General features: G+C 36.7%; 2 protein-coding genes across 2 annotated transcripts; one reads left to right on the forward strand and one right to left on the reverse strand.

Annotated features, from left to right (window-relative positions):
* Positions 1–2,146: 2,146 nt before the first annotated feature.
* Positions 2,147–5,774, reverse strand: LOC110721401. Its single transcript, XM_021900537.1, has 4 exons — positions 5,394–5,774; positions 4,883–5,257; positions 3,304–3,750; positions 2,147–2,813 (listed from the first exon to the last, which is right to left on the reverse strand). Exons 1-4 carry the CDS (start codon positions 5,428–5,430, stop codon positions 2,395–2,397), a joined length of 1,278 nt encoding a protein of 425 aa, XP_021756229.1. The 5' UTR covers positions 5,431–5,774; the 3' UTR covers positions 2,147–2,394.
* A 2,838-nt stretch (positions 5,775–8,612) lies between these two features.
* LOC110721402 (splicing factor 3B subunit 1-like) lies at positions 8,613–13,298 on the forward strand. The gene is made up of 2 exons (XM_021900538.1): positions 8,613–9,037; positions 9,286–13,298. Exon 2 carries the CDS (start codon positions 9,333–9,335, stop codon positions 13,161–13,163), a length of 3,831 nt encoding a protein of 1,276 aa, XP_021756230.1. The 5' UTR covers positions 8,613–9,037; positions 9,286–9,332; the 3' UTR covers positions 13,164–13,298.
* Positions 13,299–14,315: the final 1,017 nt, after the last annotated feature.

Here is a 14,315-nt window from a genome sequence, read left to right on the forward strand (position 1 = left end):
ACAACATGGAATCCATATCTTCGTTCCACCAGGGGTGAAAGCATGAAGAACATTAGACGTACCAAATTCAACAGACAAATCCATGCTTAATATAACTACAGAAAAAAAAAAATTTGAGCTCTAACCTTTGATAATGTATTCCAATGGCTGAATCTATTCCAATGGCTGAGATAACGTCTTCCACTGACTGACCCATAATGTATTCCAATGGAATACAACGTCTTCCAATGCACAAAAATAAAAATAAAAAATTACAAACAATCATTACCTTTTCAAGCTGGCCCACGTGAATTCCCACTATAGTTACTAATAAATCTGAACCATTCATCTAATAAAAATGAATGGTCTTAGATTGGTTCTCATTTTATATTGGTTCTCACCTAAGCCATGGGTTCTCACATGATCCCATTTCTATATATATATATATATATATATATATATATATATATATATATATATATATATATATATATATATATATATATATATATATATAAGTCCAAAATAACAATATGAAACAGATTTAACAAAATTAAACAATAATTAATCGGAGAAGTGTTAAGAATCCAAATACATAGATATAACAATTCGGCATATTCTCGATTCGTTGTCTCGTACAACTTTTTGAGTGGATCCGTCGACACTTTAATATTTTGTGAAGAATAAATTTCTTGTGATGATTTTGTAACCCGAATTCGAGAAATAATCAATCGTAGCCCTGTAAAACTAGACCCTATCAAACGCAAATAACACCTTGTCTTTCGAAAGAATTCGAATACCTTTTCTTTCGAAAGAGATCGAAAAAACCTTGTCTTTTGAAGGAGATAAACCCTTTCTTTTGAAGGAGACATTATTATAACCTAAGAATTAAAAGAAACAAACGATTGGGGCTTCCACCGGTGAAATTCGATAGAAGCCCCTTTAAAATTTACAATGGAGGCTAAAGTTTAGGAGAGAGAAGAGAGGAAGGAGGCTAGGGTTTTTTCTGTAAAGATTTACTCGTATATTGGTATGCATTAAAAAAAAAATGAAATCTCTCATCTAAATGAAAATGGTGAATTTAAAAAATTAATTATTTACGATAAATTTAAATAAGCCCAGCCCTAAATGCATGGCAGGGCAAGAAGGCCAATTATTTCCTTTAAATCAAAATAATAATACATGCCATTGATGCCAATTATAACAATATCATTATCCGCGATAACCACACATGAAGTCTATCTATCCGAACATCCCATTCATCACGATTATCATGTCTTACGAATGCTTGAAGGTTGTTCGAGGGTTCAAACAAGACAATGTCTATGTATGAGTGTGACTAGTATAGTAGTATACAGTTTAGAAAATAATCCAAGATTGGAATAACTTATTTTGGTATTGCCTATGGGAAATGTGTCATTTGGATTCACATTAATAACGATGAAAGTTGAAGAGATTAGTGATAAATTTTTAATTTAGAGGAATGCAAGTAAATGGAACTTTGCAAATTACGTACTCCATCGGTTTTAAAATATTTGTCCGTAGAATAGTTTCAATAATTAAAAGTAAGATTTTATTTATTTATTTTATTTTATTTTATTTATAGGTTAACTTTTGAGATTTTGTGATAAATAAATTAATAAATACCCATTTACAACGTCATAGCACCACCCAGCCCACAAGGCCACTCAACCAATGGTCAATTGGTCATAGCACCACCCAGCCCACAAAGCTACAGCCAACCAAACCGCCACATAACAATAGCCAAGTGCTTCATGCAATAGTTCTCAGCGCTTAACTCCTACGCGTCAACATAATTTTACGTGATTCAATGGTCCGTTAAAAAATTTTTAAGGATTACAATTATTTTTTTAGTACCACTATGTTGGTATATAAAAGATTAAAAGTATATGTCAATATTTATTTACAATGTTGTCATCCTATAACCTATTTACGTTAAAACACATAGGCCAGGAATTCCCCGTGTTAATAGTTCTCTTCAAAATCAATACTAATTGATGGTTGTCCTAGAGTCCAAACACGGCCATGTCCATATTCGGGGGCAAGCAAACCTGCACGGCTATGCTGGTTTTAACCCAAACTCAGTAACGACTTAACAGAGGGAGGGGATCTATATTGGACATCTTTGAAATACTACTGTGGATTGATTTTTGTAAATCAAACATACATTCAAACAACCGTAGTACATTACATATATTTCAATATTAATATGTTCTCCACACCTGATCAGCAACATCAAATTCATGCAAAATGAGGTTAAAGTCTCAGCATTAGTACTCCCTACAAAAAGCTGAATTTAAGCGCAACAATACTGACCTATTAGTTGCCATTTTATGTACGTAGTACTAGTATATACATTTTGTTGAGTTCCAAAAACTATGTCGTGTTAACCACTCAAGGAGAAAGGACAATTATGTCTGAAACATCCGTGCTCCCATCACTTTCAGTAGCCTCAGTGCTTGAGCTACTGCCACCATTCTGAGACATGTTTCCTTTGATGATGTTCCTTGGATCATCTAGTCTTGTGGGAAGCGAGATCTTCAGCCCCAAGCCCACTGTGGCCTGTCCTGTTCCGTAGATTTTGGGGCTGGATGTAGAACCATAGGCAGCTTGGATTTCCCTGGAGGATGACGAGCCTATAGGTCGCTTTTTTGAGCGGAATCTGCCTCTGTTGACATGCTGTGCACAGTACTTTTGATATGGTAGAACTTCCTTCTTGCACTGCCACTTCTTCCCATCTGTTCTCTTACACCTTGATTCAGATTCTGTGTTGCTCTTGCAACTTTGAACACTCGGGCACCTCATTCCTGTATCTAAAAATAGACAAATAACATAAACTATTAGAAGGTAAACAAGAGAAAGAATACAAAAATTATCTAGAGTCGAGAACATTCGTCATGGCCAGATAAGAGCTCCTAGGGTAGACTAAAAAAAAAAAAAAAAAAGAAAAGAAAATCAACATGTAGTATATATACCTTCAATTCTCGAACGTGGAACACAAAATAAAAAGATATGCAACTAAATGTCTAAAAGTATTAAGAATTAACAGCAAGTCAGTATAATAGAGTTTATAAGGTTTGCTGTCAGAGAAACATTCTTAACCAATGACCCACCAATTGATGCAAAAACCAGTGGAATATTTATCAGGTGATTGAGGTCAATGATGAATTGATGATGAATCTTGAATTCAAACCGATCATTTATATTATTGTGGAACAGTGGAACACATACAACAATAATTCATTCGTAACAGGAACGACATTTCAACACCATAAAAATAGTCTTCTAAGAAAAAAGGCTAACCATTTAGAAGAACACTTTTGGGTGAGAAATCCAATCCTGATGTTTGGTTGATGACAGCAATCCTATCTTTTGCAACGACACACTTTGCCTTGTTGCTTTGCTTGTTGTTCCCATAGCTCACTGCAGTAGAAGTGCCCAAGTCTTGAGCTCTCTTCACAACCTTAGTTGGCTCTTTCGGACCTAGATTTTCTGAGAATCTTGGTCTGATGTCTTTGTTAAGATTAATGTTTTTGTTTAAGTTTTTGAGGTTGGTGGTTCTGGAATATGGACAGGCTTCCACAAGCTTTCTTGAACGGTTACTGCCTCGATGCATGTGCTTCTCGCAGTATTTCTCATTAGAGATCACAGGTTGATGGCACCTCCATTTCTTGCCATCAGTCCTCCTGCATCTCCCAGGCTCCGGATCTATCATCTGTCGGTGATGATCAAAAGTCCCGCAGAAAAATGCTAGAACCACAAATCATGATAACACAAACAAAATCAACAATACTCCAAATTTACCATACACTCATGGGTACTCAACAGTCAACACTCAACATCATCCAACAAAATACACTAGCAAGGTTAAATTCTTAAGATTGTCTTTGTTTTTGTTATTATTGTTATCAAGTGCAAAAGTTCAATATTGTAGGTACAAATGAATGCAAATGAGTAAAACCTAACCTCCTACATTCATGATTGCTCAAGTACCTATATAGTAATGTAAAACTTAAGTTATCAGCAATGAAGGCATTCGAGTATAAGCGACTTTGGACGATGATTCATAGTACATTTGGCAATCCCACAAACTGTAAATCCGTAATGGATCAATCAAACATATCCATTAGTACCTTGTATTACAAACTCATCAACCAAAAGAGTAAATGCACACAAGAACCCAACTTTTGGAGTACAAACACATTCTTTCCTACCTTAAATGAAGATCAATCTCTAAAAGGAAAAACACTATAGGATTTTAGCATCCTTCACAAAATGTCACCAAAGTGACCAAACCCACAAAAGACCCTAAGTCCTCAATGAAATAATAACAAGAAAACCCACTTAAACTTATGTTAAGGCGCTACTTGATCAAGTCTCAAGATCATAATTCTTTTAAAAGTTCCCTACAAGGGACAAATTCTGAAATGACATAGAGAAATTCGCAATTAAAATCCCAATTATTGTCGATCTTCTCATAACAATTCCAACTACGGGGAATGTCTTCCCAACATAGTCCTATGAACTTCAAAATAGCCCTATGAACTTCATCACCCCGTTTCGAAAAACAAATGTACAAATAAATAAGCAAATCAGCCCAAGTCACTAAATTAGCACTATATAACCTAAACGGCCAAACCAACCAAGAATAGCAGTCTAAAATGCAAAATAGAAACAGAAAACAACAACAAAATGAAACCTATTTTACAGTTTATAATCCAAAACTTAAACCATAATTCACATGCATATTATCAAAGCTTCCAAAAAACAGTTAAATTAAAAAGCGGAATTATAAATGAAAACAATAAATAAATTACTAAATGCTACGAAGTAAACAAAATTAAATTGACAACATATATCAAAATAAATTGAGAAAACTTACAAAAAGGAGGAGATGATCTTTTGTAGAGGTAAAAATGAGGAGGAAGAAGGTGAAAAGGAAGAGGTAAACCACTAACCAAATACTTAAATATTAATAATTGTCTCTTTAATTCTTGAACCTGATCCTCTGTAAACCTGACCACTGAGTTTATCCTACACCCTTCTCTCTCCACCACCGCTTGATTATGATCATCAACTTCCTTGTTCTCCTCTTTCACCATTACAATCCTGCCAAAGATGTTGTCTTTTTCTCTCTCATCACTTTTGGTGGACCCACCAATCCCAAGAGCAAGACTGATCAACGGTTCTAATTCTTCCTCTGTTTTTTTCCCCTGTTTTTCTTCCGTTTTTATCCTCCACCTGTCCTCCTCTTCTCCTTCATCACAATTCAAAAAAGAAAAAAAAGTTCAGATCATTACACTAAAATAAACCAAGATGTTAGAGTTACGTGGTACACCAACAATGTGTTGGCTAAGTTCGAGAATCGACTGGTAGAAAAATGTGTTACTGACCTGAAGAAGTGGGGAAAAGGTTGACAAGAGGTATCATTGTGATAGTTTAGTAAAGGGAAAGGAGGTTGTTTTGTGGGTGGTTAAACAAAAATGAAGTAGGAAATGACAAAAACTGGAAGAAGAAAAAAAAAAAGGCCTGAAAAACCAAAGTCATTAGAGATTGTCAGAAGGGGTGAGGACATCTGACAACTGGAGAGGATGAAAGGAGGAGAGAGGGAAAAATGAGGGGTTTTGGCAGGAAACAGAGGGGGCAAATACATGTCAGAAAGAGTGAGTACTGAGTAGTGAGTGTGGTGTCAATATATTTGTGTGTTTGATTGATTGCTTTCAATATTGGGAGTGGAACGTGCTCCATAAGATATACTCCCTTCGCCCGCTATTATCTGCAACAAAGGGATATTATTTGTGAAATATAAATTATTCCTTTGTTGCAGATAATAACGGACGGAGGAAGTAGATTGATGGATAGTCTTCTTGCCTTGACATGTAGCCTTGTAGGGAGGGATTGGGTTGTGATTTTTCTTACCTTCGTTCTTGTATAATCGCAATATGTTAGCATGACACGTATTTAAGAAGATTAGATAAAGCAAACTAATGTTGGAAAGATTTGTCAATGTAATCATACTCCACTTAGGGAAGAAAAATGAGACGTATGTAATTATGGGATAATTGTGTTTATACTCCGTGCTTGGTTAGTGTGTTGCTCGTATCTTAACCTCAATTTAACTTATTTGTCAATTAATTAGACTATATAAAGTTTTTGGATAATACATGAAATAAATATCAATCATATTGATTTTCAGATAAATAATCTATCGAAAACCATTTAATTAAATCAATCTATAAGACCACTCTCAATGGTGAGCAAAAAAAAATGTCCACTCACTATCTCTCTACCCACTTTCTCTCTCAACAAATCTGTTTTGTCCATATGTAAATTTTTTTCACAATTTCTCTCCCAATGGTGAGCAATAAAAATGCTTGCCCAATACTCTCTCTCTCTCTTACTTTTTCAATACCCCACCATTACTTTCTCTCTCCTACACAACACTTCTTTATTTATTAATTTCATTTATATTTTAACAATATTACTCCAAATAAATAAAAACTAGTCTAAATTTGTGTAACTTATTTTTTTTATTTGTGTCGTTTTTATCGTTAAAATAAAGAATATGGAGGATTTATGGTATTTCTGAAATGATACCAAAATATACCAAAATGCATGTCTATTTATAGAGAATTAAATTTTATACCGTTGGTAATTTTAATTTTTTTTTTTAATAAATATTTATTTCAGAATTTGCATTACAAAAAATATAACCATTGCAAATTGTGGGGCCCACCAGAGCACTATTCATCCTTTATTTTGCTCATCTCATGGGCAAAATAACAAATGCCTATGGGCATTTTCACTTTTGCTCACTATTACAAGAGTACTTCTACCAAAATGTCCACAAAAATGCCCATGAGCATTTTATTTTGCCCACCATTATAAGTGCTCTAATTGATTAGTTTTAACACACGTCTTTATGGAATCAGATCACAATTAAAATTAGAAAATTTAGCTTTGGGCCTAAGTGGGCATGGCCCATTGTTCATTAAATTTGATCAATAGGTTTCAATAATGTACTTAATTTTTAAAGTTTATACTGATTTTCTAACCGAGCTCATATTGGCATATTGCTATTTACTATTTTCACTATTGTTTTACTCTTTTAACATTTGGTTTATAAACTCTAAAAAAAAATAAAAAATAAAAAATAAAAAAAAAATCAAAATTTCAAGTTTTAATGTGGGTCAAAGTAGGGTATGTGGATAAGATGCAAAGATTAAAACATACAAGTAAACAAAACAAAAGAAATATAAGCTCATATTTGCAAATAAACCGTAAATTTGGATAATATGGGGAAATAAAGCTTTACTTCTTAGTGTACCTAAAGTTATGCCACTTATGTGTATAGTTTACCCTTCGTCCCTTTATCTTCGACTATTTAGCTTAATAGAAGCCCTCAGATGCCAATTTAGTGATCAAAACCACCCATTTTAAACTTAACTACTATTACAATGGTACAACCTTATTTTTCAAAATAACATATAATTGAACAAAACTCACTATCTGGACTTTATAAACCAATTGATAGGTCTGTTGTGATTTCAAATCAATTTCTACAACTGTGGGGGGACTCCACACACATCCATTTCAGTTTTCAAAAAATAACTTGAAATTAGTCCAAAAGTGTGAATTATAGGCTTTAAATTTGGATAAATTTTGACTTTTTCATCATGTTCGGAAAGAATAGAAGACGAGATGTTTATCATAGAGCCCACGAGATGTTAGGAAGCCATTTGGGTAGTTGAAAATACACTTTGCCTTTAAACTGTCAATTTAACGAGGCATGTACACGTTTTTTTTCATTAACTCAAGACTACCACATACCATTATGTAATCAACTAATGATCCTATGTGGTTTCAAACAATATTATATGACTTTAGGATGTAATCCCCGTCGTCACTTGAGTTTTCAACACCCACTTCTGAAATTTCCGAAAATGGGTTGATTTCGCGAATAATAACCCTCAAATTAGCTGATAGAGATTATTTTCAGATTCGACAAAGTCAAGTATTGAGGTACTTTTTAGGGTTTCCAAAAAGACCTCAATAGCCATAATTGGTGTCTAGAACTGGAACCATCTTATTAAAGCCTTGACCTTATTGACAATACCGCAATAAGGGACATTGTTTAGCTTGCCTTGCTTATTTGTGTTGTTACCCTTGTTGGCAGCGAGGGACATTGTTTGTGTAATCTTTATTTTCAAGTTGGCTAACAAGGAATTTTAATTTTTTTTTTTTTTTCTTTTAATAAAGATTGATTCATAAATTAAAAGTTATACCACAAGAGATTTAAATTTAATAAATACATGACAATTGAATCAAATAAAAACTTCCTTTCAGCAGAGCTACGATCGTTGTTGCAAATCGTACATTCTTCATACCCTATTTTATATCGTTGTGATTTACATTCTTTTTTGACGATGGGGTCTATCGATCTGTTGTAGTCGTGAAGATAATTTTCGTCTGATTCATCTAATTGTAATCGAAGGATAACCTTTTTTTCGACCCCGCACGAATCATTACCAATGAAACAACTTGTATCATACTAAATTCAAAAAACAAAACTAGAACAAAGCCCACCATAGGGGTACTTTCTACACTCAAACCCACTATAGGGGTACTTACTACCTTCAAAGAGTGTAACTTATTGAATTCAATAATAAAAACATAAAGAAACTACAAGGAAAGGGTCGAAAATAGTCAAATTTCTCATTGGCTAACGAGGAATTAAAATAAATAATTTAGAGGGTATTTTTGACGAGTTTAATTTTGGAGATTTTACCAAAAAAAAAAAAAAAAACACTAAATCAGTTGATTTACAATTTTACCCATTTCCATTTTCCAATCCTCTCTCCACCGCCCATCCCTTACACCGTCATAGCGCCACCCAGCACACAACTAACCAAACCGCCACATAACAATTACCAAATTCATTTTTCCTTGTTTATTATAGGGGTTTTCGAAATCCTGATTTTTTTTTTCCCTTTCTAACTTCTTCACCATTATCGCTCACCGCATCTCCTTTTTCCAGGTATCTAATTCTCTCTTTAGATTCGTGTTGTTAATTGCTGCTCATACTTTTCTGATTTGCAATTTCAATTCAGTCTCTTGTTGTATGCCTTATTGTTTCTTTTTCTTGCAATTTTTCTGTGAATTTGTGATTTGATGATTATAGCATGAATTTTCTTCTTTGATTGAGATTATTGTTTGTGTTTAAATTAATCAATCGACTGAAGTTTGCTGGTTGAACTCATTAGATTTTATCTATTTTTGGTATAGATTTCCGTAGTAAATTGGAACTAGGGTTATCAGTTTAGAATTGAGAAATGGCGTCGATAGACCCAGAGATAGCGAAAACACAGGAGGAGAGGAAGAAGATGGAGCAGGAACTAGCTTCTCTTTCATCTCTTACCTATGATACTGATCTTTATGGGAGTAGTGGGAGGGAGGATTATGTCCAGTCAATCCCTGTTGATGATGATGAAGATAATACGGATGCTATGGATAACGAGGTGGCTCGGAAATTGGCTTCTTATACGGCTCCGAAGTCTCTTTTAAAGGAAATGCCTGGTGTTGGGGCTGACTATGATGATGGGTTGAGGAAGCCACAAAGGATTATTGATCGTGAGGATGATTATCGGAGGAGGAGGCTTGATCGGGTTATTTCTCCTGCGAGGCATGATGCTTTTGCGATGGGGGATAAGACCCCGGATGTTGGTGTCAGGACTTATGCTGATGTGATGAGGGAGGAGGCACTGAGGAGAGAGAAGGAGGAGACGTTCCGATTGATTGCTAAAAAGAAGAAAGAAGAGGAGGAGCAGAAGAAGAGTTTGGAAGAGGAGAAAGGAGCTGCTGGTGGTGTTGCTGCTCAAGCTCAGCCTTCTCAGAAGAGGAGAAATAGGTGGGATCAGTCTCAGGATCAGCAAGGGGATGAGGGCGTAGCAAAGAAACCGAAGTCTTCCTCTGACTGGGATTTAGCCGATTCTACCCCTGGAATTGGAAGGTGGGATGCCACTCCCACACCGGGGAGACTTGGTGATGCTACACCATCTGCTCGGAAGAATAGGTGGGATGAGACACCAACACCTGGTCGTGTTCAAGATTCTGATGCTACTCCGTCTGCTGGTGGGCTCACTCCTGGTGCCACTCCTGCTGGATCAACGTGGGATGCCACTCCAAAAATCACTGGTATGGCAACACCGACACCTAAACGTCAGAGATCAAGGTGGGATGAGACTCCAGCTACCATGGGGAGTGCAACACCCATGGCTGGGGCAACTCCTGCGGCTATGACCCCTGGTGTGACACCTGTTGGTGGGGTTGATATGGCTACACCTACTCCTGGGCAGATTAATCTGCGTGGCCCTGTAACTCCCGAACAGTATAACTTGATGAAGTGGGAGAAGGATATTGAAGAGAGGAACAGACCTTTGACTGATGAAGAGCTTGATTCCATGTTCCCACCTGAAGGGTATAAGATTTTGGATCCTCCTGCTTCATATGTGCCAATTAGGACCCCAGCAAGGAAGCTTCTTGCCACACCCACTCCAATGGGGACTCCACTTTATCAAATACCAGTTGAAGACAGGAATCAGCAGTTTGATGTTGGAAAGGAGCCTGCTAATGGGCTGCCATTTATGAAACCAGAGGACTATCAATATTTTCAGGCGTTGTTGAATGATGAAAACGAGGAAGAGCTGTCACCAGAGGAGCAGAAGGAAAGAAAGATTATGAAGTTGCTACTTAAAGTGAAAAATGGTACTCCTCCTCAGAGGAAGACTGCATTACGGCAACTCACTGACAAAGCAAGAGAATTTGGTGCTGGTCCGTTGTTTAACCAAATTTTGCCTTTGCTTATGCAGCCGACATTGGAGGACCAAGAACGACATCTTCTTGTGAAAGTTATTGACAGGGTACTGTACAAGCTTGATGAGTTGGTTCGGCCTTTCGTGCACAAAATTCTTGTGGTTATTGAGCCACTCTTAATTGATGAAGACTACTATGCCCGTGTTGAGGGGAGGGAGATTATTTCAAACTTGAGTAAGGCTGCTGGATTGGCCACTATGATTGCTGCCATGAGGCCGGATATTGATAATATTGATGAGTATGTCAGGAATACAACCGCAAGGGCTTTTAGTGTTGTTGCTTCAGCTCTAGGTATACCTGCTCTGCTGCCATTTTTAAAGGCAGTGTGTCAAAGTAAGAAGTCATGGCAAGCTAGGCATACAGGTATCAAGATTGTCCAACAGATTGCCATTTTGATTGGTTGTGCTGTTCTGCCACACTTAAGATCTTTGGTGGAGATCATAGAACATGGTCTTAATGATGAGAACCAGAAGGTCAGAACAATTACTGCACTTTCTCTGGCAGCTCTAGCTGAAGCTTCAGCCCCGTATGGTATTGAGAGTTTTGACTCTGTATTGAAACCTCTGTGGAAAGGTATCAGATCACACCGTGGAAAGGTCTTGGCTGCATTCCTGAAGGCCATTGGTTTTATCATTCCGTTGATGGATGCTCTTTATGCTAGCTACTATACAAAAGAAGTTATGTTTATTCTAATTCGAGAGTTCCAGTCACCAGATGAAGAAATGAAGAAGATTGTTCTGAAAGTGGTGAAGCAGTGTGTTAGCACTGAGGGTGTAGAGGCTGACTACATTAGAAGTGATATCCTTCCTGAGTTCTTTAAGAACTTTTGGGTTAGGAGAATGGCTCTTGACAGAAGAAACTACAAGCAGCTTGTGGAAACTACTGTAGAGATAGCCAACAAGGTTGGTGTTGCTGATATAGTTGGTAGGATAGTGGAGGATCTTAAAGATGAGAGTGAACCCTATAGGCGTATGGTCATGGAGACAATAGAGAAAGTGGTGACAAACTTGGGGGCATCTGATATTGAATCTCGCTTGGAGGAGCTTCTGATTGATGGTATTCTGTATGCCTTTCAGGAGCAGACAAGTGATGATGCCAATGTCATGCTTAATGGTTTTGGCGCTGTGGTCAATGCCCTCGGCCAAAGGGTCAAACCTTATCTCCCCCAGATATGTGGTACAATTAAGTGGCGTTTGAATAACAAGAGTGCAAAAGTAAGGCAGCAGGCTGCTGACCTTATCTCCCGAATTGCAGTGGTTATGAAGCAGTGTGGAGAGGAGCAGCTTATGGGTCACTTGGGTGTGGTTTTGTATGAGTATCTAGGAGAGGAGTATCCAGAAGTGCTGGGTTCAATCTTGGGAGCACTGAAAGCAATTGTTAACGTCATTGGTATGACCAAGATGACTCCACCAATCAAAGACCTGCTACCTAGGTTGACTCCTATTTTGAAGAACAGGCATGAGAAAGTACAGGAGAACTGCATTGATCTTGTGGGGCGTATTGCAGATCGTGGAGCAGAATTTGTTCCTGCAAGAGAGTGGATGAGAATATGCTTTGAGCTTCTGGAGATGCTCAAGGCTCACAAGAAAGGAATTCGAAGAGCCACTGTCAACACCTTTGGGTACATTGCCAAAGCTATTGGACCTCAGGATGTCTTGGCTACTCTTCTTAACAACCTTAAGGTGCAAGAACGTCAGAACCGTGTTTGTACAACCGTGGCTATTGCAATCGTTGCTGAGACTTGCTCACCTTTCACCGTTTTGCCAGCTCTTATGAATGAATACCGTGTTCCTGAGCTTAACGTGCAGAATGGTGTCCTCAAATCTCTGTCTTTCCTCTTTGAATATATTGGTGAAATGGGAAAGGATTATATCTATGCCGTGACTCCTCTCCTTGAAGATGCCCTTATGGACCGGGACCTGGTTCATCGTCAGACTGCAGCTTCTGCCGTGAAACATATGGCTCTTGGTGTTGCAGGTCTAGGCTGTGAAGATGCTTTGGTGCACCTTATGAATTACGTGTGGCCCAATATCTTCGAGACTTCACCTCACGTTATCAATGCTGTTACAGAAGCCATTGAGGGAATGAGAGTTGCATTGGGTGCTGCTGCAATACTGAACTACTGTCTGCAGGGTTTGTTCCACCCAGCAAGGAAAGTTAGGGAAGTCTACTGGAAGATATATAATTCTCTGTATATTGGAGCTCAGGATGCTCTTGTTGCTGCTTATCCGACTTTGGAAAATGAAGGAGAAAACATCTATAGTAGACCCGAGTTGTTGATGTTTGTGTAAAGTTAGATGATGCATTTCAGATTTTGCAGATCTCTCGTTCCACCCTCTGAAACTGTTGCTTAACGAAACTGTTGTAGTGACCTATGCTCAGTAATTGTTTAGATTTGGGTTCAATATTTCTGTTGCTTTTGTTTAGTTTTGCTGTAATTGCTGAATTATTCTCCTGAATGCGCTTCAAATAGGATTCCAACCTGAAAGGATGAAGGACTGAATGAGGCTGGTAGTCTTCTGGGAACTAGCCTAGTCTTCAAATACTAACTATTTGGATAAATATTTCTCTTTATTATTATACTTCGTTGTATAAATAATAAATATAATGAAAAATTTACCTTTATTGGCCGCATTGGTGACCAGAGATATTGTTATCGTGATTGCAGGAAATTTGAAATTTGTTTCATGATTCATACCTGTAACTCCGTAAGGCTGTAACCAACTCACAACACTATACTCCTACCTTATCAATTATCATTGATTTATTGGGAATATGACCTTCTGGATAATGTAGTTTCCAGAACTTTATTCACACTTTTTATCTAAAAAAAAATTTCACTGAAGAATGATTTGGAATCAACCATTTTGACAAAATTATCAGACCAGCACTTTCTCCAGGCTAAAAACAACTAATCTAAGTTAATCATAGAGATGCAATAGATGTAAACTCTTAATCAAACTCTCGTTATAACAAAATACATGAATAAATAAAAATGAAAGAAGATGACTAGCTCCATAGTTGTAACTTGTAAGTTGCTTAAAATTATCACCTTGGCATTATCTTTACAGAACAATACTTGAATTTGTAATTCAGGTTTGTCAAATGAATTGTTTGTCAGTTTTAGTTCATGTGAACATAAGTCGATATTGTAATTACTCTTAGATCAAACCAACTTTCAGTTTGTTTTAAGATTACTTCGGATTTTGTAATGAATAATCATATTTCAAGACCTAATAATTCAAAAGAATCCATATCCAAATTTCAAATCGGGTAATTTTAATTACCATTTGAGTCAACAATTACTCTCATGTCACATGTCAACATAAAGATGAAAATGCAATACATAACGTAAGTTAGCTAGCTAAAATTAACATACGAATCCATAATAAACAAAAATAAAAGTTAGGACTAATACAATATTAACCGTAACAGCAGTAATA

Source organism: Chenopodium quinoa, unplaced genomic scaffold (assembly GCF_001683475.1).
Source record: "Chenopodium quinoa cultivar QQ74 unplaced genomic scaffold, ASM168347v1, whole genome shotgun sequence".
In the NCBI taxonomy this organism is placed as follows: domain Eukaryota; kingdom Viridiplantae; phylum Streptophyta; class Magnoliopsida; order Caryophyllales; family Amaranthaceae; genus Chenopodium; species Chenopodium quinoa.